This window comes from Natator depressus, chromosome 2, assembly GCF_965152275.1.
Source record: "Natator depressus isolate rNatDep1 chromosome 2, rNatDep2.hap1, whole genome shotgun sequence".
NCBI classification, from domain to species: Eukaryota; Metazoa; Chordata; order Testudines; family Cheloniidae; genus Natator; species Natator depressus.
In genome coordinates this window covers 255,841,545-255,868,068 of record NC_134235.1, presented here as the reverse complement: position 1 = coordinate 255,868,068, position 26,524 = coordinate 255,841,545, and the positions used below count along the sequence as shown (strand labels likewise).

Below are 26,524 nucleotides of genomic sequence, written 5' to 3'. Positions count from 1 at the left end.
TGTAAGACAAGTTATCATTCCTAATAATGGTAGATTCCCCTGAGCTTCCCTGTGTTCCCAGCTACACACTTGTGTAGCCACTGCCCTCTCTTCAGCTTGTATCAAGTTGCAGTGGGGGAGGTTTAGGTTGGATATTAGGAAAAACTTTTTCACTATGAGGGTGGTGAAACACTGGAATGCGTTACCTAGGGAGGTGGTAGAATCTCCTTCCTTGGAAGTTTTTAAGGTCAGGCTTGACAAAGCCTTGGCTGGGATGATTTGATTGGGGATTGGTCCTGCTTTGAGCAGGGGGTTGGACTAGATGACCTCCTGAGGTCCCTTCCAACCCTGATATTCTATGATTCTATGATTCTATTGCCATATACTTACTAATTTAATGTTGTTTTAAAAATGTGTGTATTAAACTAGTCTCATGAGACATGCTATTTGCTTTTTACACCGAATTAAGGCTCCTTACAATAAGAGTCAAGAGTTCTTCAGTCTGAAATAACACATGTGCCCAGTTCAATGAAAAGGTCACATGTTTGGAGCTAGAACCCCAAAGTCCATCCATCCAGTTTCTTATATTGGCACCCCATCACCATAATCTCTGCTTCCATTATCCCTTTGGCCTTTAAGCACTTTCAGGTTAATACAGTGGTGTGTGACAGAGTGTAGGTTCCCACGGAACAAATCCAGTTCAGTTGTCAGTGGGACCCAAACCAGGGACCTTCACCACCAAAAAGCACAAACCCCTACCACATGAGCTTCAGAGGTAACTCCATCAGCTGTATGTACCAGTCTGCTATTCTTGATGGGTCCAGCTACCAGAAGGCGGGCAAGATGATCCCAGACACTCAGTCATGGACATGTGGATTCATTGTTCTGTAAAACATCTTCCCTATCCTTTCTCCTCCCTCCCAGAGCCAGAAGAGTCTCCCAGTGCAAGCCCTGCCCCAAGTAACACTGTTTGAAACCCTGTTGGTGTTGCTGTCTGGCAGTGATCTACAGCTTTGTTACTGGCAGATTATTAACCTTTACAAAAATGTTTTTTTGTGGCTGTTGGTTAGGGACAGAAACAAGCTGCATGTGACAGCGCCATGCCTGAAGTTACTCTGCACACATGCTTCAGTTACATGATACAGACATTCCTGCTCTGTTCCTTAGAGAACTGATGTTTCCTGTTTGTCTGTTAGTTGTCACCAGAGTGGGGCACGTCGGAAGCTCCCGAGTTCCCCGGCGAATCTGTTTCAGAAGATGAATATAAAAAGAAGCTGAGGTGAGCACTTTCTGATTTGCACTGCTGCCTTTCAGGATAGTGCCATGTGAACTAACAGGGATGCTTGAGTCTGAGGCTTCTCCCAAAGGATCCGCACATTCCATTTGCACCTCTAGGACTGTCCGATGAAAGCCCAATTTCTTTGCTGCTAAATCCAGAGTCCCGCTCCCCTCCCCCAGAGCTCTTGAGGCTTCCAACCCACAGCAGGGTTTAAACATTTGAATTCTAAGTCTCTACTGATTTAGGTTTGGGGGAAATGCCATGTGATCTAAACCAGCTTGGGAGCAAGATTTGTTTTCTTGTCCAACCTGCTTGTTCCTTGCATATTGTCCTATGGCTGAGTAGTTAACTCCTTGGGATTTCATAGAAGGCTCTGCGGTCCCTTCCAGTATAACTAGTTCTGCCCTGCGGGTGCTCTGCATCATAATATAATAACATAAAGGGAGAGCTGAAGCGTAGCATATAAGGGCCATGTGCAGTGTTCCCGCACTGCCAGTGTGGTCCAACAGAGTGCTCATCTCCTTGGTAAAAATATTTACCTGTATGGCCTCTACACAGCAGCCACACCGCAGCCTGGGGACTGTGCTGCAGTTACCCACTCTTCTTGAAATCCTCTTGTTAACTCAGACTTAACAGGGAGAGAAGCAGCCGCAGCCTCATTCTGGTTATTGGTTACATCCCTAATGCTGGGCACTGATCTATGTAGTCTCCTCTCTGAGGGCCTGAGCCTATGAGGTGCTGAACACCCTGAGTTCTGCCTAACTTCAGGGCCAGTCGAGGTGTGCAGCACACTGCAGCTGGGGCCCTGAAGGAACAGAGCCTGCCCCTCTTGGAAATCAGCACGTCAAGAACAATATTTGTAATTGCTCTGCCCTTTGTCTGTTTGTCTTTCCTGTAGCGTCATTATTCAGGAACTGCTGAACTCTGAGGAGGAGTTTGTCAAAGATCTGCAGTTCCTCCAGACCCATCACCTCCAGTACATAGAGAGCTGTCCGGATGTTCCAGAAACTGTTGCCAGTCAGAAATCTACTATCTTCAGAAATGTCAGTGCTATTGCGAGCTTCCATTCCAAGTAGGTATTCCTGGACGCGTTACCAGTGTTAGTGACAGAATTGCTTTGGTTATGAGGCATGCCGTGGAAAATGCTAAGATTGAAGGGGGTGGATGAGAATTTTAGGAGACAAGAGCAAGAACACAGGAATGGGAATCAGAAAGTAGTAGTGTTAATACAATCCCAGAGTCTTGAAATTCCTCTTGTTCTGCTGAGCATTTTTTGCCCTGCTAGGCGAATTTCACTGAATAACTATAAAATTCCTATAAAATACACAGCCCCTTCTCTCAGGTGAGGTGATTCTTTAAGACTCCGACACTGTATTTAAGGATGGAGATAGCCAGTGTAGATCCAATACCTACTTTGAATGACCCAATTGTATTCACAAAATGTGGCACATTGTTGTTTTACAGTCAAAAGGGGCCAAAAATCATGCTTGCAATGGACTTACATTCTGGCCATCCTGCAAAAGCCTTGCACACAGTCAGCACAGATTTCTCCTCCCAGCAGCCTGAGCAGAAGGGGGCATAAAATGTGCTAAAAGTTCAACCCCTCGCACAATGTTCCTTTCAAATGTAGCCAAGATACCTAGCCATCAAACTCAGCCACAACCCCGCTCCACTGAGGAGAGATTTACCTCAGATGCAGTGCTCACAAAACAACTTCCCTTCATCCTGGCCAAATTCTTCTCTTGGTATAGGGAGAGGAGGGGAAATCTCCAGTCACCCGCACATGGGAATTCAGGGACACTCAAACTGAAGCACAGGGACAGCAGGTTCCAACTCCCTGCTTCAGTCTGAGCCCCTAAGAACTTCTCTTCCTTTGTCTCCAAGCATTCCTTAAATTCAAGACGGCCAGGAGTGTCTTCTGCCTAAATTTCAGGTGTGATTAAATTCTTGCCCAATGGCATTTAAAATTTTACCTCTGGGTACAATTGCAGTTCTGACAACACAGATCACTTCATCAAGCTGGATTAAACTGGGATAATATGTATTTAGGTGTAGAGCTCTGGTGAGGTTCTTGTCATGTCTGTGTTCTATTTTCTCTGTGCCAGCTTCTTCTCAGATGTCCCTCTTTCTCCACCTCCACAGTTCCTTCTTCCCAGAGCTGCAGAAATGTGACACTGATGACGACGTAGCTATGTGCTTCATTAAGAATGAGGAGGACTTTGATAAGTACATCCAGTACCTGGTGGGGCGGATACAGGCCGAGTCTGTCATTCTCAGCAAAGCCATTCAGGAGTTCTACAAGGTAGTATATTAACCAAAGTACATGCCACACATTGGGAATGAAGCCTTGTATAACCCCACTGCTTTATGAAATGCAAAGCCCAATGGTGGGTCATACCACTGAATATCTAGGGATTCCATTGGAGTTGCATATATAATATTATAATAGGATTATTAGATAGGTAGGAAATTATTACAAAACAGGGTTTAGTAATCTTCACAGTGGGATGAAGCTCTCATTAATGGCAGAAAAATTCAGAGTGATATTACTGTAAAGAGCCATAGCCACATACATGCATATTGTCAAGGAGGATCAAACCTAGGACCTTTCATTTGAAAATACACAAGCTCCTTTAGATCTTAGTAATGATCCGCCTGTTCCTGTCTTAGGCCAGCCAGTACTGGGAGTCTTGATCTATACACAGAGACTTTGCAATAATAGTTAACAGAATCTGACGAGAGCTATGGTGCCTTTAAGACGTGCACTGTATGTGGACTCAAGGGTACAATGTTAACCAGATGTCTACGGGTAGAGGAAAGAAGTGTTGCTCCTTCCCATCATATTGTGCCATTTTCTAAGCAGCATGTTGCATTTTATTATTAATTATAGCATCAACAGTGTGCTGGGTGCCTTACAGGCAAGTGAAAAGACACAGTCACTGCCCCCAAGCAGCTTACCAAGTCGACAACCAACAGGGAAGGGATGCAACAAGAAAGCAAAGGGGTAGAGTGGTGAGGCTTCACAGTTTTGGAGGGGATTAAGGCTTGTGGGATTTACTCTTTCTTCTTATGCTCAGACTGACTTGCTGGGAAGACTAAGGTATATAGGTCAGTGTTGTGTGATCTTGTCATTTTGGGCCATTTTTTGCATCACACGCATTCTTTATAGTTGTATATTTTCCCCCAGAAATATACAGAGGAAACATTAGCCAGTGAGGATCCGTCCCAGCCACCTATACCTCCACTGCAGCACTATTTAGAGAGACCCATAAACAGGATCCAGCAGTATCAAATTATAATCAAGGTAAGGAGCTTCCAATAGATTCTTACCACTCCTAGTGTGATGGATTTGCCTTCCATTTTGGAGAGCCTTTGGAGAAAATGGACCTGATCAGTTACCCTGGCTTCACACCAGTATAACACCACTGGAATTGCTCTCGAGCAAGGGAGATCAGAATCAGGGCCAAAGTTCATGCACTTGAATAGTTTTGTAAACTTAAATCATTTGAGAAGTTCACAAAGTCTCAAACACCACACGGTTTGCCCAGCTTTAGCTGAATACTCTAAAAATGGTTACATCCATGAAGAATATAAATTTGCCACATGTGTGGCCACATATCTGTTATAAAAGCAACTAGTTTTCAATGCACATGTCATTGACTTGTCAACAGAGGCAACTTCCCTCCCTGTTTTTTCAGGCAGAATTCAAGGTAAGACAAGGCAGATAATGTAAGAGCTACCTTCCCATCTACTGCAAATCTTTGCTGTTTCAAGAGCTGAGCCCAAAGCAAATCATTTCTGAAGGTTCTGAAACATTTCACTATCTGAGGATTTAATTTATATATATATATATATATATATATATATATATATATGTATACATACACACATACATAATATTTGTTGTAATGTTTATTATATACTACATAAAACTGGGCATGTTTAGTCGTAAGAAAAGCAGACTGAAAGGGGACCTGATAGACTTCAAATATGTTAAGGGCTGTTCTAAAGAGGATGGTGAAGATAGGATGAGAGGTAATGGGCTTAATCTGAAGCAAGGGAAAGCTTTCTAACTATCAGGATAGCTTATCTCTGGAATAGGTTATGACAGGTTGTAGAATCTCTGTCACTGGAGGTTTTTAAGAACAGATTTGGCAAACACCTGTGATGGATCATCAGGTTTGCTTGGTCCTGCCTCAACCTGGGGGGAGGAACTAGATGATCTCCTGAGGTTCCCTTCCAGCGCTACATTTCTAAGATGCCATGATTCTACTTTTGGGCTTCTTCTATGCTTCCATGTTCCAGCCAGGACCAGAAGCGGAGTGTCAAAATACCCCTTCTTGTAGTTCTTTCAGTCTGAGTAGAAGGAAATAATATCAGGAGCCCCCAAAATTGCTAAATTTTTACAAATACAGATTTTACAAATTTAAGAGATTTAAATAGTTTGGAGAAGGTTCAAACATGCCTTTGAATTATGCACACCTGTCTGGCCATACACACCAACATTTTTGAAGGTTCTCCTGATGCTTGTTCGGAGCCCCTGTACAAAAGCTACCTGAAAATGAAAGAGAAGAACAAATGTAATATTTACATTCATTTTGGCAGAAAAGTGTAGGTTGATGTTGATAGATATTTGCTGCATGCCCTTCCCTTCTTACTTTCACTGCATTGACGGTTGTATTTTAGCACCATCCCTTGTTTGACTCATTGTGGTGCCTTGATACTGTTGTAATAATTACATTAGAAATACACTGATAAGTATGTGGATCTCTTCACTGTTCAGTTTTCAATCAGCCAGACAAGTATCCTACTTGTGAGCTTCACTTCAGCCGTGTCTCCACTCAGTAACAACTGTTTGAAGGGCGGTGTGGCATGGTTAGTCAAAGAGGCCATGCATGTGGAATGGAAAGAAACTGACCAACAAGTGGTGAAAGAGTGGGTCAAAGGTGGCCCCGCATGGAGAGCTGGATCACAGACTCCCACAGAGTGTTGTCTGGACTGCATGAGGATACCAATAGAATGCAAACTCTTGGAAATGTCCAGTAACAGCTGCTTTGTTCACTTGTAGGAATTAATCCGAAATAAAGCAAGAAACAGCCAAAACTGTGCATTGCTGGAGCAGGCTTATGCCATTGTGTCCGCACTCACCCAGCGTGCAGAAAACAACCTCCATATCTCACTCATTGAGAACTATCCAGGGACCCTGGAAATTCTAGGAGAACCCATCCGACAGGTAATTAGAAACTCTGAATGAGGACAGTCAGTGCTTAATGCTCTTCCTGCCTTTGATAGGCCTTAAGTGGTCCATATTCTTTAGTGGCTTCTATACAAATTGTCATTTGAAACAGAAAATCAGCTTAACACCCACCAAAGTGATTATCATTAATTCTGTGTTGTTGCGTATAATAAATTGCAGAATGTGACAGAGATGGACCTTCTGAATTGACTAAGCTTGGGAGCCTCTGAGCATAGAAAGTTACTCCCCTCCCCATGGGTAATATAGGTGTTTGTCTTCACAACTCACCTTCCAAACAGCAGGAAATCCTGTTTGGGGCATGTTTAAAGGCCCATTTCGTGCACCCATGTGCTGATTAAGCTGTCCACAGTATATGTTGTCAAAAATATATGGACCAAATTCTATTCTCATTGAAGTTGATGAGACTTTTCCAATTACACTTATGGAACTAGAATTTGGCCTTAAGTTTTCATTGCATGTGTTTCCCCAAGTAATACGCTTTTGTTTTTAAAGTTCAGTTTTAAAATGCATATCCATTCAAGTCAACATGGGTAACATTGTATGTGCTTTATATGAAATCATGAGATTTGTTTCTCGATATCTTAGCCCTCACAATCCATATAATTTCAGAAGCTCTGTCTGCCTCTCTACCTGTTTCTTTAGAAATGGATGGATGGATTTCAAGATACCACATAGGACATAATTTGAAATTATATTTAATTTTTTTTAGTAGCTTAGCCCTGGTGAAAGATGCCTGGCTGGCAATCCTGGAGATTTATATCGGGTATTTATTTGTAGGCAAAGGAATAATTTAAAAGATAATGTTGGGACTAAAACTGTACGCAGATTAGGAGTAGTGCCATTTTGAATGCATCACATGTAATGGTAACGATCATCTTCTATGTTGCAATAAAAGCCAAGGTGGATGGGATGGAGGATGGAACACAGAACAATTGCTATTCAGTAGCTAGGAAGTGATAGAGAGACACCATGAAAGCAGTTCAGCAGTCATTTCTACTTATTATTTCCTGCTTTCTTTTCCAGGGTCACTTCATAGTGTGGGAAGGAGCTCCAGGAGCCAGAATGGCATGGAAAGGTCACAACCGACATGTCTTCCTCTTCAAGAATTATATCCTGATCTGCAAACCCAAGCGAGACACCAAGACAGACACCTACAGCTACATCTTCAAGAACATGATGAAGGTCTAACCATTACTTTTACCTCCCCCCAGTACAATTGCTCTCTTTTTTTCAGTCTACTTCTCTCTCTCTTGATATGCAGCTGCTGGTCGTCAGAAAACATGACATTTCACTAATCCTTTCAAATTGTTCTTTTGTTTCCAAAGTTCCCTACAACACAGATAGAACCTGCATCATCTACTGAAATACATTTGTTAGCTCTCCAAGTCAGGTAGAATATATGTCATAAATCACCAGAGAGCAAACGAACAGGCTTTCACTGCGCAGTAGTGAGAATACATATAAGAAGTTATGGTCATCCCAGCAGGAAGCTCATTGAGGCCAATGAAATTAGCCAGGTGGCAAATTTGGACTGAGGCGGTTTCTGTAGTTTATTCAAGTCAGTAAATTGGAATAGTTTCCATTTCAGTCTAATGCTGTACTTCCAATAATTGCCCTCTGCCAACAAAAGAATTGGGCAGGCCCATCTTAAGTCATTTGTCCCCATAGTATAAGAACATCACATAAGAACATAAGAGCTGCCATGCTGGGTCAGACCAATGATCCACACAGCTCAGTATCCTGTCTCTGACAGTAGCCAGGACCAGAGCTCCAGGGAGAGTGTATAGAACAGGGAAATTCTGGAATGGTCTGCTTCTGTCTTCCACTCCTGGCTTTTACCAGTCAGAGGTTTAGGGTCACCTTGAGACTGGGGTTGCGTCCCTGACCATCTTGGCTAATAGCCATTGATGGCCTTATTCTCCATGTCCATCACAACAATGGCAATAAGTTCCACAGGTTAATTGTGTGTATAATTATAAGAAATTCAGAGTGGATTTTCAGAGTTAGATGCTCAACTCCTACTAAGAGTCAATGAGTGTTGGGTGGTCTAACTCCCACAGACCCCTTTGAAAATCCCCATCTCATTCTTATTTGACAATCACATGTATGGTCTGGGTTTCCCAGCTGGATTGTCTTGCTCTCCATATCTGCTGTGCAGTTTCTCTTCATGTTGCTACTAGTAGCCTGTGTTGTTTCTCGCTATGTATCATCCTTTAGCATTAAGATCTCAGCGTTGCTGTTCTGTTGATGCTGGCTTGTAGATCATGTGGAATATTCTTTTAACATTAAGTAATTATTTTTCCTGGAGATAATAATTCACCGGGGTCAGACTTTAAGCTGCCTGTTTGCTATATACAATTAGGTAAATAGCACAAAGCACTACATAGTGGGCTGAATTCTCAGTTACACATAGGCCACTTTGCATGGCTCAGGCAGCGTAAAGGGACCTTCAAGGGGGTGTAAATTACGTTTACACTCACTTTAATGCCCTTTTGATGTAAATGAGAAGCAAGGCCACTGTGTTCTAGGCAACAACTCTGCATTGGCAATGGGGGATTAGATGACACCTAATAGAATTGACCCCTCTGACATTTTTATGGAGGTGGTTCTGACTCTCAAAGATTAGATCTAGATCTGAACTTTCCTAAATGTTGGGGCTTTGTTAGGAGCCAGGGCTTTGGTTCAGACTCGTGTCTAATTTCTGTCATGCGACTGAAGACACTTAATTGACTTTCTTACTGTCCTCCCGGTCACCCAGCTGTCCCACATAGATGTGAACGACCTGGTGGAAGGAGATGACCGGGCATTTGAGATCTGGCATGAGCGAGAAGACTCTGTCCGCAAGTACCTACTTCAAGCTCGTACGGTCATCATCAAGAACTCCTGGGTGAAGGAAATCTGTGGTATACAGCAACGTATCAGCCTGCCTGTGTGGAGTGAGTATAGTCAGGAAGATCGATTGAACCTCTGCTAAAACTAATTGATGCCTCTCCAGTTCAGAAGTGCACGTGATGAATGGCTTTGCTGCTAAGATTAGCTCTGCAAGGAGGAGAGAGCCATCACGGCCAGCGTTATACCTCTGACGCTTAACTAAGGTCTGGCCTGATTATGTCAGGGTCTACACTACAGCCTTCCTCCCACCGATGTAAGTGCCATACTACACCGACATCATAACTCTACCTCCATGAGAGGTGTAAGTCTTAGGTTGGTGTAGTTAGGGCGACACAGTGTCTGTGTAGACACTATCCCTTACATTGACTGTTGACTGTCCCGTCAGTTTCACAGCAGGACCTGTGAAATTCACAAGAAAACTGGGCAATTAGGGCCCTGCTGCCCCCAGATCCCTTGGAGAACTGGGCAGAGGGACCCACTCCCGGCTGGGAGCCAGGGGGAGAATGGACCCCTCTCCCAGCTGGGAGCCAGGGTGAGAAGCCTGGGCAGCTGGACCCAGCTGGGAGCCGGGGCAAGAAGCTCAGGTGGCTTCTCCCCACCCCAGCTTCTAGCTAGGAGTCAGGCAGCCTTGTTAATGTCAGGGCTCCCTGAGCTGTGAAATTGACATGGCTGTCCTGCTCCTGTCTGGGAGCAGGGAGAGAGGGGAGTGGGAGAAGCCAGGGCCTCTGGACCCTTCTCCCCAGGGGTAAGAAGCCCAGGGAAGCTTCCCCCAGCTCTCCACTGGGAACAGGGAGTGGAGGCGGGGGGACAGCCCTCCGGGAGCCTGTGGGGGGCTGCCAGGTTCCCGGCAGGCTGCTGCCAGCAGAGCTGAGAGACCAGGCTCTGAGCTCCCGACACTGCCCCTCTTAGGTCGGTGGACGGTCTCCTGGTGAGGACGCACATCACTGACCCAAGGAGGGTAGTTTGAACATAATAATTCACAGAGGTCAGACTTTAAGCTGCCTGTTTGCTATGTACCATTAGGCAGACAGCACAAAGCACTACACAGTGGGCCTAATTCTCATTTACACAGAGGGCACTTTGCACTGCTCAGCCTAATTAGTCTGAAATCACCAAGATAAAATTCAAAAAAGAAAAGTTCAAAGTCCTGCACTTAAGAATGAAAAAATCAAATGTCCAGCTACAAATGGGGAATGATAAAATGGGGAATAATTGACTCAGCAGCAGTACTGCTGAAAAGGATCTGGGCATGATAGTGTATCATAAACTCAATATAAATCAACGTGATGCAGTTGTGAAAAACGCTAATATCATTGTGGGGTGTCTTAACAGGAGTGTCATCTGTCAGACACGGGAGGTAATTGTCCTGCTCTACTCTGCAGTGGTGAGGCCCCAACTGGAGAACTGTGTCCATACTTTAGGAAGCTGAAGGGAGTCCAGAGGAGAACAATAAAAACAATAAAAGGTTTAGACAACCTGGCCTGTGAGGAAAGGCTAAAGCAACTGGGCTTGTTTAGTCTTGAGAAAAGAAGATTTGAAGGGGTAACCTGATAACAGTCTTCAAATGTGTTAAGGAATGTTATAAAGAGGACAGTGACCAGTTGTTCTGTATGCCCACTGAAAGTAGGACAAGTCGAAGGGGCTTGATCTGCAACAAATAAGATTTATGTTAAATATTAGGAAACTCTTTCTAACTCTAGGGGTAGTTAAGCTCTGGAATAGTCTTCCAAGGGAGTATGTGGAATCTCTGGTTTCACAGTAGCAGCCATGTTAGTCTGTATCCGCAAAAAGAAAAGGAGGACTTGTGGCACCTTTGAGACTAACAAATTTATTTGAGCATAAGCTTTCGTGAGCTACAGCTGCATCCGATGAAGTGAGCTGTAGCTCACGAAAGCTTATGCTCAAATAAATTTGTTAGTCTCTAAGGTGCCACAAGTACAACTTTTCTTTTTGTGGAATCTCTGTCACTTGAGGTTTCTAAGGGGAGGTTAGACACACACATGTCAGGGATGGTCTCTAGGTGTACTTGGTCTTACCTCAGGACAGGGGGTGGGCTAGTTGACCTCTCAAGGTCCCTTCCAGCTGTATATTTCTATGATTCTCCAGCACAGGTGAATAGTCCCGTAGAAATCAAGAGAACTTTTGTTGCTGGGTGGGGAAATATGGCTGCTAAAACCTCTATAACAAAGACTAAAAGTTAGCAAGAGAAATATATCTGGGACACCTGATCCCAACCAGCCGCTGCTGTTGATTTTCAAAGGGGTAATAGGCAGTTAACCGAGAACAAAATTTGGTGATAAGGGCACCATTGAAATCTGTGGGTATTTTGATAATGAATTCAATGGGAGCAGAATCAGAACCTGCTCCAAAGCCTATTGATGTCAGTGGAAAGACCCCCTTTGATTTCAGTGGGCTTTGAATTAGATCCCAAGTACCCAGATTGCATTCAGAAAATATGCATTCACAGGTGCAAAGAGGTAATTGCATGCAATGGGCTTAGAGCATATTTAGTAAGCTACTGAATGTGCACCTACACTTGCATATATTACAGATAAAGCCTAAGAAAATTTGGCTTCTATTTCTACTACATTTGCACAAAAAATAAGGCTGTGTATTTTAACTTTTACTAATAACCTGTTCTTATAAAGTGAGCCTTCCAAATTAATTTTTATACAACTTCTTGATATACATAAAGGTCAAAACTTAAAGTGTTTTGACAGTACTCAGTGCAGAATAAACTAGTGTGGAAAGAAGCAGGAATACATTTTGGGGGCTCAGCATTTTCTGAAAAAGAGGATCCTTTAAGGTGTGTCACACTGGGCAGCCAAAAATGGAAGCGCCCAGAACCACTAGTCAGTTTTGAAAATCTTGGCCGAAGGAACTGCGAAGGCTATAGAGTGAGTCAGAACGAAGGATCAAACTCAGCATTCCTGTCCCCCAGGTCTAAAATCACTAGCCAACACATGGTGATCTCTGTTTATCCACAACCAATTTGCAACACCGTGAAGTCATTAGTACCCGTTGGTTAATAAACTCTCCATTTCAGGTATCCCATGTTGAAACTTTAAGGTTTGCAAAACTCAGCCATCCTGCGTGTCCTTTTCCTTCATTGCATTAGTCATTCTTCAGACAGAACCACTAAAAATGCCTAATAAATCTCTTTTCTTTCAGTTCCTCCGGATTTTGAGGAAGGACTGGCTGACTGTACAGCTGAGCTGGGTGAAACTGTCAAATTGGCTTGCAAAGTGACAGGAGCTCCTAAGCCAGTCGTCACTTGGTATAAAGGTATAGTCAGCATTGTGCTGTCATGAGATATGTACTCCTAGTTTACGTGGCACTCACACTGCTCCATACCAAGCTCTTGGTAGCTGATCATTTAACTGAATTGCATGTTTTCCCAGCAACATTATAATTAGTTTTTACTTGCAGTGAAAACATCTTTGCTGAAAGTTGACACCCAATACAAAGCCGTTTCACGTGCCTCTCACTGCATTTAAGTCTTTTCCTTTTACAAAAAGAACAGGAATACTTGTGGCACCTTAGAGACTAACAAATTTATTAGAGTATAAGCTTTCGTGGGCTACAGCCCACTTCATCGGATGCATAGAATGGAACATATAGTAAGAAGATATATATATATATATACACATACAGAGAAGGTGGAAGTTGCCGTACAAACTGTAAGAGGCTAATTATTTAAGATGAGCTATTATCAGCAGGAGAAAAAAAAACTTTTGTCGTGATAATCAAGGTGGCCCATTTAGACAGTTGACAAGAAGGTGCGAGGATATTTAACATGGGGAAATAGATTCAATATGTATAATGACCCAGCCATTCCCAGTCTCTATTCAAACCCAAGTTAACGGTATCTAGTTTGCATATTAATTCAAGCTCAGCAGTTTCTCATTGGAGTTTGTTTTTGAAGCTTTTCTGTTGCAAAATTGCCACCCTTAAGTGTTTTACTGAGTGGCCAAAGAGGTTGAAGTGTTCTCCTACCGGTTTTTGATTCCTGATGTCAGATTTGTGTCCATTTATCCTTTTGCGTAGAGACTGTCCGGTTTGGCCAATGTACATGGTAGAGGGGCATTGCTGGCACATGATGGCATATATCACATTGGTAGATGTAAAAAGAAAAGGAGTACGTGTGGCACCTTAGAGACTAATGAATGAGCCCCTGATGGCGTGGCTAATGTGATTAAGTCCTATGACGGTGTCACTTGAATAAATATGTGGACAGAGTTGGCATCAGGCTTTGTTGCAAGGATAGGTTCCTGGGTTAGTGTTTTTGTTATGTGGTGTGTGGTTGCTGGAGAGTATTTGCTTCAGGTTGGGGGGCTGTCTGTAAGCAAGGACTGGTCTGTCCCCAAGATCTCTGAAGGAGGACCCAACACTCTCACAAATCTTGGGAGACAGGCCAGTCCTTGCCTACAGACAGCCCCCCAACCTGAAGCGAATACTCACCAGCAACCACATACCACACAACAGAACCACTAACCCAGGAACCTATCCTTGCAACAAAGCCCGTTGCCAACTGTGCCCACATATCTATTCAGGGGACACCATCACAGGGCCTAATAACATCAGCCACACTATCAGAGGCTCGTTCACCTGCACATCTGTCAATGTGATATATGCCATCATGTGCCAGCAATGCCCCTTTGCCTTGTATATTGGTCAAACTGGACAGTCTCTACATAAAAGAATAAATGGACACAAATCAGATGTCAAGAATTATAACATTCATAAACCAGTCGGAGAACACTTCAATCTCTCTGGTCACTCGATTACAGACATGAAAGTTGCGATATTACAACAGAAAAACTTCAGAAACAGACTCCAAAGAGAGATTGCTGACTTGGAATTAATTTGCAAATTGGATACAATTAACTTAGGCTTGAATAGAGACTGGGAATGGTTGATTCATTATAAAAAGTTCCCCTTGTTTATTCCTTCCCCCCCCTCCCCACTGTTCCTCAGACGTTCTTGTTAAACCCTGGATGTGTGCTGGAAATGGCCCACCTTGATTATCATACACATTGTACGGAGAGTGATCACTTTAGATAAGCTATTACCAACAGGAGAGTGCGGGGTGGGGGGAGAGAAAACCTTTTGTAGTGATAAACACCCATTTTTTCATGGTCTGTGTGTATACAAACATCTTCTGTATCTTCCACAGTACGCATCCGATGAAGTGAGCTGTAGCTCACGAAAGCTTATGCTCAAATAAATTGGTTAGTCTCTAAGGTGCCACAAGTACTCCTTTTTAAGATCTGTGAGAGTGAGGGATCATTTTTCAGGATAAGTTGTAAATCTTTGATGATGCGCTGGAGAGGTTTTAGTTGGGGGCTGAAGGTGACAGCTAGTGGCGTTCTGTTATTTTCTTTGTTGGTTCTGTCCTGTAGTAGGTGAATTCAGGGTACTCTTCTGGCTCTGTCAATCTGTTTTTTTACTTCAGCAGGTGGATATTGTAGTTTTTAGAATGCTTGATAGAGATCTTGTAGATGTTTGTCTCTGTCTGAGGGATTGGAGCAAATGTGGTTGTATCTTAGAGCTTGGCTGTAGACAATGGATAGTGTGATGTGGTCTGGATGGAAGCTGGAGGCATGTAGGTAAGTATAGCAGTCAGTAGGTTTCCGGTATAGGTTGGTGTTTATGTGACCATCGCTTATTAGCACAATAGTGTCCAGGAAATGGACCGCTTGTGTGGATTGATCTAGGCTGAGGTTGATGGTGGGATGGAAATTGTTGAAATCATGGTGGAATTCCTTAAGGGCTTCTTTTCCATGTGTCCAGATGATGAAGATGTCATCAATGTAGAGCAAGTAGAGTAGGGGCGTTAGGGGACGAGAGCTGAGGAAGCGTTGTTCTAAGTCAGCCATAACAATGTTGGCGTACTGTGGGGCCACGCGGGTACCCATAGCAGTGCCACTGAATTGAAGGTATATATTGTCCCCAAATGTGAAATAGTTGTGGGTGAGGACAAAGTCACTAAGGTCAACCACCAGGTTTGCCGTGACATTATCGGGGATACTGTTCCTGCTAGCTTGTAGGCCATCTTTTACATCCTTTTAGAACACACCATAATCAACAAGATCCTTCACCACACAGGAGAGACTTCAGGAGAGTTTTCGTGTTTACACGAGGACAAAGCATGGCAGGTGATGAGCACCTGCAGTGCCCATTGAGATCAGGATTTAGCTCATGGTGGATACAATGTCTCCTCAGCTGTGTTCTCAGGGTGCATTGCAGAGAAGGAAGATGAAGAGCTCATTCTTCAGCCATTCTGACCTTATGCAATGTGTAGCTGTTTTTAGAAAGGCAAATACAGCTCTAAGCCCCCTATCTCTATGCCTTTCTCTATCCTGGGGCTAGCCAGGGTCCAAAGTGGAAGAAAAAGGTACAGTTCCCAAACAGAGGATGTAAACTGATGCTGCGTTTAATGAGGGATTTTTCTTTCTTTTATTTTTAAGATGGCAAACCAGTGGAGATGGATCCCCATCACATTATAATAGAAGATCCTGATGGTTCCTGTACATTGATCCTGGACACTCTGACGGGTATTGACTCAGGACAGTACATGTGCTTTGCTACCAGTCCGGCTGGTAATGCCAGTACACTAGGAAAGATCCTTGTTCAAGGTAAAGTCCTATACAGATACATTGTTTTAAAGTGCTATTCACCAAACTTCCCTGCTGTATAATATAGTAGGTATGTGCATTAAAACATGCAGGCAGTTCTGCATTACATTCCTGGCATGTCCTCTTTGAAGCACCCTCTGATAGCTCAGGAATAGCGAATCAGAAAGTCAAATCTCTTTCTTGGTCTGCTACCAATGGGAGGGATCCAGTCAGGCCACAGACCTGTGTTGTATGTTTTGATTGTTGTCGTGTTTATTAAGTTTATTCTTATTTTCTAGTGCCACCGAGGTTTGTGAACAAGGTTAGAAATGCTTATTATGTTGAAGATGAAGATGTTCAGTTTACCTGCACCATTGAAGGAGCACCGTATCCTCAGAGCAGGTCAGTTCTTGGAGTTATTTCTTGACAGAAACCAAATGTTTGGGTGTTTTCCTCAAGAAATGTATTGTCGCAATTGTGTGGGAGGGAAAAACCTTCAAATAATAATTGATATGGGTCTCTATCAGATCTATTGTGCTGATGTATATTTTGGGGTTCCTTTAACTATCCTCACCCCGCATGCATTCACTTCACCAACCAAGTGTTCTGGGCAGTCCATCATGACATTCTTTCTAGCAGCGGAAAGCTCAGTACAGCATCCTCTGAAGCCTGGCAATGCTGCTCTATGCTTTGGCTTGAGGCGTTTCATGAGAACACCGTAAGACTCTGGTTTTCCACAGGGGATGAGTGTGCTCCCTCCACAGTGATTCACATCCCTGAAAATGCAGAGAGCATGAGTTCCAGCTGGGACCTAAACTTGTATCTCCGGCCTGGGAGTGCGTTGCTCTGCCGACTGGGTTGATGGGCGAGTGACTCGTTGAAATGTCACGTTTTGCCTTAGACTTGCTATTTTCCATGCACAGGTGGTATAAAGATGGTGCCCTGCTGACAGACATCAATAAATACCAGACTTTTAGTGAGCCACGGAGTGGCGTGTTAGTCTTGGTGATCAAAAATGCTTCTAAGGAGGACATGGGACACTATGAATGTGAAGTAAGTTCAAACAGATTTCAACAGCTGCTGTTTGACTCATCATAATGTAAGAATTTCTTCTCTCTGGGGACAGATTTTTGACTGTGTTATTGCATCTGAAGTGTTACACACAGCGTACCAAGACGCTCAAAATAAAGGAGGGATGGACCCAACTGTTTGGGGATACTCTGATCTGAGATTTTGGTTCATCAATTAATATAAAAATGAGGCAGTTTGGAAATCAGAGTCAGAGCTGAGTTTAGATTCCAAATCTACCCCAGGCAACGTTCAGATGTTCTGATGTGGAGTTTTGCTTTGGGCCCATCACTAAATTAAAGAGATCCAGACAAACATCCAGACAAGAAAAAGCACTTTTGGGCTTCATCCAAAAGGGCAACCATTGAAATTCTCTTTTATTTCAAAAGATTAGCAGGAAGTAACTAAGAAAATCAAATCATATATGTCAAGGCAGGCAATTTCAATTACTTCAAAAAAGAAATTGCACTTCATTTTTTGTAGTAAGTCAGTAGTAAATCCTTAGTAGGAAATTAGTAACATAAATTGCACTGAACTGGGATGTGCACACTCAAGGGATCTGCTTCATGAGTATATTTCCCAAGGGCCAGATTCTTCTACTGCGGGATCCAGCTGACTTCTGTTGAAGTTACTTGAATCTTGCCCCTTGGATTCAGTTGAGCCATTTATGCAGTCCTGTATTGCACATATGGCCTTGGCTGCAGTAGGGTAAAGTGTGGATTGACTGTATAAAATTATCCTACATTTCACTGAGTATTGCTTGATTCTTGTTAGCTGACGAACAGATTAGGTTCAGCAAGGAGTGGAGCGGATCTTTGCCAGCAGAGTGCAGCATTACTGGCCCAGGAGAAGAGAGGAGACCAAGCCATTACTATAGAAGGTATGACCCTTTGCCAGCTCTGTAAGTATATCATTGAATTACCCTAAAGTCATCTTCTTGAGGGCTGAATATATTTGCCATCTTATCATACAGTCTTATTCATGTTGATTGTCAGCGTACATGTGTCTGTATGTCCATCTATGCGTGTATGCGTATACTGCAGATCATGTATACCCATCACGTACTTAGTTGATTTCCAAGCCGATGAAATCAATGGATTATCTTACCATATAATGTTTATGGAATCCATTAAATGGCAAAGGAGGAGCAGCTTATTTTGCTGCCACTAAGTCTGGTGATTTTGTGATTCTTTCCATTTGATCTAGCAATAGTAGTGTTTCAGTCTAGAGGCAGAATGTGATATAAGCTACACTGAGGAAAGACCGGACTCAATAACTAAAGCACAGCAGAAATACGGTGGTCTCTAAAATGACACAGGAGAATATGTGGAATTGTCAAAGAAATACAAATGATGGATCAGCTGTATTTCCAAGCACATGTGTGAATAAGTATTAATTTACTTGTTAGCAAGAGATATATTGATATTAAACATCACATGTTCATGGAATCCATTCCTTTTTTATGAGTGTTTTTGGTTTGTTTATTTAACTTAAATTGGTAAGAATCCAGTGGAGAGGTCTTTCTCTTCATTTCTTAAGAGGTCTGTTGTCCTAAGTTATCTTGTTCTTTGAATTATTTCTACTGTAAATATGTAAAGAAAACAAACTACACCCTTCATAACTGTGCTTAGGCAACACTGAATGTCAGAGGTTTGCAGACAGCTAAGGAAGTTATTTTTCTCCTTCCAGTGATTGTGCATAGATATATTCTATTGTAGCTGTATGTGCATTCAGTGCACTCAAGTGGGAGACTTTTGCCAGCAGTACCCTAGAGGGCACATGCCCCCTGCTTCCCTTGTGCTCAGAGCTGAGGGCATAAAAGGGGCATGGCTGCTGCCTCCTTCTCAGTTACTTCTGTGGCGAGAGTTGGGAGTTCCCTGTGGCTCCTTAGCTTCAGTTAGCCGATCTCTAGACAGAGATTTCTCTAAACGCATATGGTTCTAATGATAGTTTAGGCTTAAGATAGTTTAGTATAGTTTAGTTTATTAGATAGTTAGCGCTTTCATTTGGGGGCTTAGTATGGAGAAATCCCCAGGATTCAAACAATGTGCCATATGCAGGCGTAGAAGCTGGAACTAGGGGAGCTGCTGCTGCACCCCCTGGTGGCTTGAAGTGGTTTCCATTATATACAGGGTTTACAGTTTGGTTCAATGGCTCTCAGCACCCCGCACTATAAAAATTGTTCCAGCACCCCTGTATACAAGGCGTAATCCTAGTTACAGATAAGCACTAGAGAAGAGAGAGAGAAACATGGAAGGAAGGCAAGAAACTCACCACCTGGAGTCATCCTCCTGGATCCTACCGTCTCTTGAGGACGACACGCTGCTCGAGGCCAGAGAAATGAGCAGCCCTTGAGAATGGGGACCCTGTCTCCCTCGTAGCCACAGTTAGTCAGGAACCTTTTCTCACAAACCCAGCCCCAGCTAACGGGGCATCTCTGCCTGGAATACTCAGTAATAGACTAGCCTGAGCAACAAGTACAGGAAGTTCTGCTCCAGAGCAGGCCGCAGCCTGGTCTCTGTCATGGATGCCTTCCTTCTTCCCTGGTCAAGCCATCTGCTGTATGCATTACCTCCAGTCCTTCTCATTTTGAGGGTGATCAGGAAACTAAAAAAAGACAAGACAACCATAATCTTTGTAGTGCCGGCCTAGCCAAGATAGTACTGGTTCATGTACCTACACCAACTCTCAATTTGGTCACTCATAACTTTACCCCTTGTTGACCATCTCCGGCTCAAAACCAATGTCTCTGCATCCCAACTGGCAATCTCTCCGCCTCTCCGCATGGATGATCTCTTGTTGAGTAATCAGGAGAGATTATGCTCCCAAGATGTCCAAGCGATCTTGGTAAGCAACAGAATGGATTCCACCTGAGTGACACATGCAGTGAAATGGAAAAGGTTTTTGATCTGGGCAGAATCTCACCATTTATCACCAAATCTTACAGTGGTTAGACACATACTGGACTACCTACTGCATCTAATATTTTCTGATCTCTCAGTTCACTGAGAATCCATCTGGCATCTGTCTCTGCAGTACACCTTGTAGTGGCTGGCTTTTCTATCTTTTTGCATCTCGTGGCTTCCAGATTTCTAAAGGGTCTCGTTAATGTGTATCTTCTCATGTCCAATCTGGGGGTACCTTTGTGGGATCTGAATCTAGTTCTGACCCATTGAATGGGTCCCCCCCCTTTGAACCTCTGGCAACATCATCCCTTTCACTATTATCAGTGAAAACAGCATTCTTGTTAGCAATTACCTCTTACTAGGTGAGTCTCAGTGCTGCTAGCACTCTTAGCTCACCCTCCTCTCACAGTTTTCCACAAACACAAAGTTTCCCTTAGGTTGCACACTAAGTTTATGCCAAAGGTGGTATCAACCTTCTACTTTAATCAGATAATTCATTTCCCAATATTCTCCCCGACACCTCATTCTTTCAAGGCTGAAGAAAAGCTTCATGCCTTAGATGTATGTAGGGTTTTGGCATTTTACATAGACCATACAAATCTTTCAGATCCTGCCCCGGAATCTTTGTAGCCTATGGTGAAAGAATCAGGGGAGAATCAGATGCATTTCAGTGTATCTCATAGTGGATTTCTGACTGCATCAAGCTTTGCTTTGATCTTGCTAAGGTCTCCCTTCCACGCAGGATAACTATGCTCCACTGGGGCTCATTCCATTTCATCAGCCTTTTTGAGCAACATTCCTATATGGGACGTGCAAAGCAGCAACATGATCATGGGTACATATCTTCCCCAGACACCATGCTATCACGCAGGCTTCCTGAGAGGACGTCAGCGTCGGCAACTTGGTGTTGCAGTCTCTTTTCAAGTAATCTGCAGTCCCACCATCTGTAGGAAAACTGCTGGTGAGTCACCTCCTGGGCAATGTATACAAGCACAATCACTTGGGGAGGAAAAAATGGTTCCCTACCTGTACAATAACTGTTGTTCTTCGAGATGTGTTGTGCACACATACAGTCCATGACCTTCCCCGCTACTTCAGGAGTTAGATACGCGGCGGTGCAAAGTAATGGAGAGGGAGGTGATAGCCGTATGCCTTCTGTGCTCTCTGCTCTGATCACACGAGAGTAGGGCCACATTCATTGCTTATTGGTACTGCTGGCAAAAGTCTCTGGCTCGAGTGCATTGGGCTCACATGCAGCTGTAAAGGAATGTATATGTGCCCAACACATCTCGAAGAACAAGGGTTACTGTACAGGTAAGTAAGCACTTTTTCACATCACTGGCATTTGAATAGTGACAGCACTCAGGATTTCAATGGGGGCCATGACTGGGAGAAGTGTACTCTTGACAATTACTTTTGCCTTGAAGCTAGTGTTAATGTTGGGAGTCAGAAACCATAGACTACCCAGATTAGTGCCCAGGCCTATAATTTATTTAGCCTGTTTGGAATCATTATATGTTTCTAATGACCTAGAAAAGTTGGAATTTATTCATTATTCCCCCTAAGCTTCTGAATTCTTATAGAAACCCAGATAATCTCATACATACGCACATAATTATTTTCCTCTGCTTTATGCTCACTTCTTTTGTGGCCTTGTATTATGGTGATCAGATCACTGAGGACTGCAGGGGAGAACTTTATTGGGATTATCAATACCATAACTTAATCGGCTGGAGGGGTGGTGTTTCCGTAATATGCCCTACTCAGGGAGCGAATATGTTGAACCCAGAATGCTGATAAAAATGTACAAAACACCACCAGCGTGGCATATCTTGGTGCATTTACCTTGTAGGAGGCTAAACTACAATTTATTAACATTTAAAGCAAGTTAGAGGAAGATGTTGTAATAAAAAGTAAGAATTGCAAAACTGCATTAAAAGTGTTGTTTAGTTTATAGCGTTGTGAGCATTTAAATTCACGTTGGAATTACTCATGTTTGTATATCATACATTTGTATAGTTCATATAAAAGAAATTATTTTGTGGCGTTGATTGAAGAAATCTAACACGGCAATTGCCTGGGAGCACCAGAAGTACTGTGAAATAAAACAATTTGTTGTTTAAACTGGAGAGATACTGGTTGTGACTAGTGGTTATTGGGTTCAAATTGGCATTGTCGAAGGAAATACGGTCCCAATGCAACTGCAGTTAGTCAGTGAAAGATGGTTCAGGGCCTTCCAGAGCAAAATGTTAAAAGGAGCCGAAGTCATCCCTGTAATAGCTTCATTGCATTCGATGGAGTTGCACCAAGGATGAATTTGGCCTAATACGTGTAACTGAGGAAAGAACTATTGGTTATTTAACATCCAATAATCTATCTGGATATATCTGCTGGGAAGCCAGGCTCCCCTGGCAAAGAACAGAAGGACAGACAGACTTGATGAGAGCCATCTCTTTCCATTCTTATGATTCTGCGTATTGGTGGCAATGTTGTTGTTTGTGACTTCAGCAGGAAGATAAGCTATCACAGTGTGATATTATTACACTGGAGAACAGGCATTGGGCCTGGCCCGTTCCCACACACCAGCACTGTTTCTAAGAGTTTTACCTATTTAATAGTTGTTTGCTGTTGGCTGTATGGTGTGATGGTTGCCAGTTCTTCCTGTGACTCTCACAGAGACTTTTGTTGCCATTGGTTTTTTCCTTGCCATTGTTTTACTGTTACCTCTCAGTTTATTTCACTGAGCCAAACATTGTTTATTACTCACAGTATTAAATTAGTAAATCCTGTTGTCAACAATTAGCAATCCAGGCACCAAGCCTGCAATTTGTAGAGTTAAATTCTGCCCTCAGTTAGCACCTGGCATTGAAGTCAACTGAGAACTGATTTAAAAACAGAAATCCAAATTCAGGAAGAATTTTAGGACTTTCACACAATTATTTGTAGGGTTAGAGAGAGAGAGAGAGCGTGAACCTTTCTATTTGAGTTCAAGTTGAATATCTGCTTTGCAACCAATCTCCTTGCTGCTTAATTTAGATGTCGCAAATCTTTAAAGACATGCTGATTCATCATGGCTCTAGCTTTCATGTTTAACATCATAATTCAGCAAATTATTCAACCCAGGTTCACTAACTTGCAATCAACTCACTTTTAAAAACAAAACGGCAACATTTCTGAAAGTTATTGAATTCCCATCATCTCTGACTGGCATGGTACAGACTAGGAAACGACAAATGTAAAGCTTTTTATTAGCAGGAATAATCATAGCACAATTGGAAATAAGCAAGATTTTGCGGAAGACTGAACACTGGGATGGAGCGTGTTTATAGCAGGGAAATGGGAATCCGGCTTCCTGGGTTCCATTCTTACCTCTGCCACTGGCTCTATGCGAGACCTTTGACAAGTTACTTAATCACTCTGTGCCTCAGTTTTTCTGGTAATACCTGTCTCACAGGATAATATTAAGTGTTCTGAGATCCTCGAAGGCAAGATTGCTGTAGAAGCACAAAGTATTTTTAGTTCTGTTTTTCCCACTATCCTGCCGAAGAGCTAGAGAATGTGGGTTTGCTCCCTAGACTTTTTAATAGTTCCATTTTTAGGGTGAAGATCAGGATATTATTAATATTTTCATTGTTCTCTTATTATTAATTTACTATTATTATTGATGTTTATTTTTAGTTTAGGGCTGGCAATGTGTTCAGCACTGTACCGTGCACAAGAACATCTTTAGGTCCATTTCAGTCATCGCAAACACACAGTATTGTTTCCAAGTAAAGGCTTCTAAAGCTATAACGCTGCTTTTCCAACCACAGTTGTTTTTCTTTACAGAAAAAGTAGAATACTTGTATTTCGTACAGAGCAGTTTAGAAAATTCTGTTCTGTTTGTGAATTGTCTGCAGTGTAATTAGATTCAACAGTTGGTAGATCAAGGGGGGGAAATTCAGTAATCATCTGCCTTGATATACATGATCAGCGCATACTGTGCAATGGAATATTATGGTTTTCTGAGGGGGACAAGGTAGGATTTACAGATTGTAAGAAAAATCACATTGGACATCATCTTTCATGTATCTCAAAGTTCTGAGGGTTCTATTTGCCTTCAAACGCATTCTTGTAATCATTTCATAATGTGTGAGCTGTTGGTTTAACATATTAACAAAAAACGTAGACTCGTTGGCTGAACCTAATGCTTAGAGCTGTTAATCTGCTTATCAGGATCTTCTGCTTTGCAAAGCTGTTTTTCTAAAATGCTACAAAAAAGTTGAAGTGATAAATCCTACGAATAGTTCCCGAATTCCCTCATCCTACTTTCATGTGGTTCTATCCTTCATACGGGATTGCTTCAAACCTATCATATCTCGGAGAGTCTATATAAACTGCCATGCACTAAATTAAAGTTTTAATTTAAATATTTAGGGCCCATATACCCCATTTAATTTATGATTGGCGCTCTTGTGCCCAGTCCTGCAGAACTTTTGTATACAAAATCTCCACTGACATCAGTTGGGAGTTATGCATGCAGAACAACTGGGACTGTTGTCAGCTGGAAGGAGTGCGAGATCAGACATTGATCATGGGAATTGTGTGCAAGGACAGAGAACAGTGTATTTAGGTTTGGCAGTATATTTATTTAGGTTTAATAAGGTGCAGTTCAATAAAATACCAGTTACTAATGACACATATTTATTGATATTTCCTAACTGAACATTTGATACAGTTCTTTTCTGTGAGACAATTTTGGATACTCACTAAATACATTTTTAACGATCAACTAGTATTCAACATACAGTAACTGTTAAAAGAACCTCATAAAATATCTTTTATCTACATAGTATATCTATTGCACACTAATTAGTTTTCATAAATATATTGGGCCTGATTCTCATTTGCTTACTTCGGTTTAATCAGGAGTAACCCCATTGACATGAGAAGAATAGGTCCCATCTGGAGGAGTATTTCTGTTAGTTTTGTTATATCCACATTGTTTATCTATTTGGGAATCTTGACTTAAAGGGTTCATGATTTTATGAACATTTCTAACCTGGATGCAAAAGCAAAATACTGTTTAAGGGCCCAGTCCAACTTCCATGTAAAGCAAATTTTAAATAGTTTCAAAAGTTTTCCAAGTTACTAACAAAGTATTTATATAGGCTCAAAATTTTATTTAATTTTGAAGACAAAACATTGCAAATAATTTCTTCCTATATTTAATAGCTACAGTCTAAATTCTAGATTCTAGGTCCAACACTGGTTTCATTTAAACCAGTGTAAATATAGTGTAACTCCATTGACTTTAATGAAAAAAATCTAGTTTTACTTAGGTGTAACTGAGAGCAAAATCTAGCTGTCTGTGTTTGCCTAACAGAAACTGGAAGACAGCACGGAACAGCCACCTGCTCTCTTTTTTTAGGCATTTGTGAAACTAGCACTCCAGCAGGGAAAACATGGAACTCTGTACCCAACTGAGATATTGACATCAACTTCTGCACAAAATTCTCATTCACCCCAATGGGATTTCCATACTTAGCACAATGGCAGGATAGGGCCCTTGTAAGTTAAGTGAAGGTGAAATTAAATTTCGAATATTCTGTCTTATAATGTAAATATATTTTGAATTTTTTAGTCTATAGATATGTTGGTGACCATTTAAAGAATCAGGATTTGCTAAAAGATGTAACAGAGGTTAGATTCCCCCTCCCCCCCTCCACCCTCATATTTTGAACAGGAACTATCTGTGATATCTCAGATATTGCTGTGTAGTAACTCTTGGTAACTATAATTTTTGGATGGCAGCCACTGTTACTGTAGAGATAATGACTTGGGACAAGAAACAGCTTTATTTCAAAAACAACAATGAAAATTTTGCAGTTCACTTTTTAAGTGTTTTTTTAATTATTCAAACTAAATAACAACAATGCTGGAGCTTATTTGCTTTATTAAGCTGGTTGCTGGAAATATAATTCAAAGAAAAACTTAGCCCTTTAGAAGCTCACTAACTTGTCACTGAACAAAGAGTGGGGCTTGGGGTCTTGTTTTGCAAAATCCCACTTATAGTCAGCAGTTCAGAGTGCATTAAATACAATCTAGTTCATATGGTGTCATGATGCTGTACCAGCAGGTTGGTAGAAAAAATGATGAAAATCTCTATTAGCTTTTGAAATGTTATACCACTTTGCTTTTCCTTTTTTATTAAATCTCTAACTTAAAAAAATCCTATCTGAAATCTTTATGTAGTCACCTCTAAAGCAGTAGTTTATATTATTGGGCCATAGAAAGAGAGCTATACAGAGTTAATATGCATGGATGGAGCAGACATATGCATACTGTAGGTATATAGATGGACTCTCATTTTGTGGGGCTTTTTTGTGCTAATTTTCTATAATTTTTTTTTTTTTATTTTGAGAAGCTTGGATCTTGAATCCAGTTTGCAGAAGCCTGAAAACTGACTGATTATTTAGTCCGGGAAACTCCTTTTCCAGAAACATGACAATCATAGGTTAAAGGATTCCAGCTCTGCTGAATATTC

At 42.0% G+C, this 26,524-nt stretch overlaps 1 protein-coding gene across 1 annotated transcript in view; it reads left to right on the top strand.

Moving 5' to 3' along the window:
- The window catches only part of OBSCN (obscurin, cytoskeletal calmodulin and titin-interacting RhoGEF), a 289,193-nt gene that overhangs the window by 211,755 nt on the left and 50,914 nt on the right, over positions 1-26,524 (top strand). The window contains exons 89-100 of the mRNA XM_074946416.1: positions 1,176-1,258; positions 2,157-2,330; positions 3,401-3,560; positions 4,446-4,562; positions 6,327-6,491; positions 7,539-7,697; positions 9,274-9,451; positions 12,579-12,692; positions 15,878-16,045; positions 16,324-16,426; positions 16,948-17,077; positions 17,867-17,972. Of these exons, the coding sequence (XP_074802517.1) occupies positions 1,176-1,258; positions 2,157-2,330; positions 3,401-3,560; positions 4,446-4,562; positions 6,327-6,491; positions 7,539-7,697; positions 9,274-9,451; positions 12,579-12,692; positions 15,878-16,045; positions 16,324-16,426; positions 16,948-17,077; positions 17,867-17,972 (1,657 nt within the window). The remainder of the gene's footprint in view (positions 1-1,175; positions 1,259-2,156; positions 2,331-3,400; positions 3,561-4,445; positions 4,563-6,326; positions 6,492-7,538; positions 7,698-9,273; positions 9,452-12,578; positions 12,693-15,877; positions 16,046-16,323; positions 16,427-16,947; positions 17,078-17,866; positions 17,973-26,524) is intronic.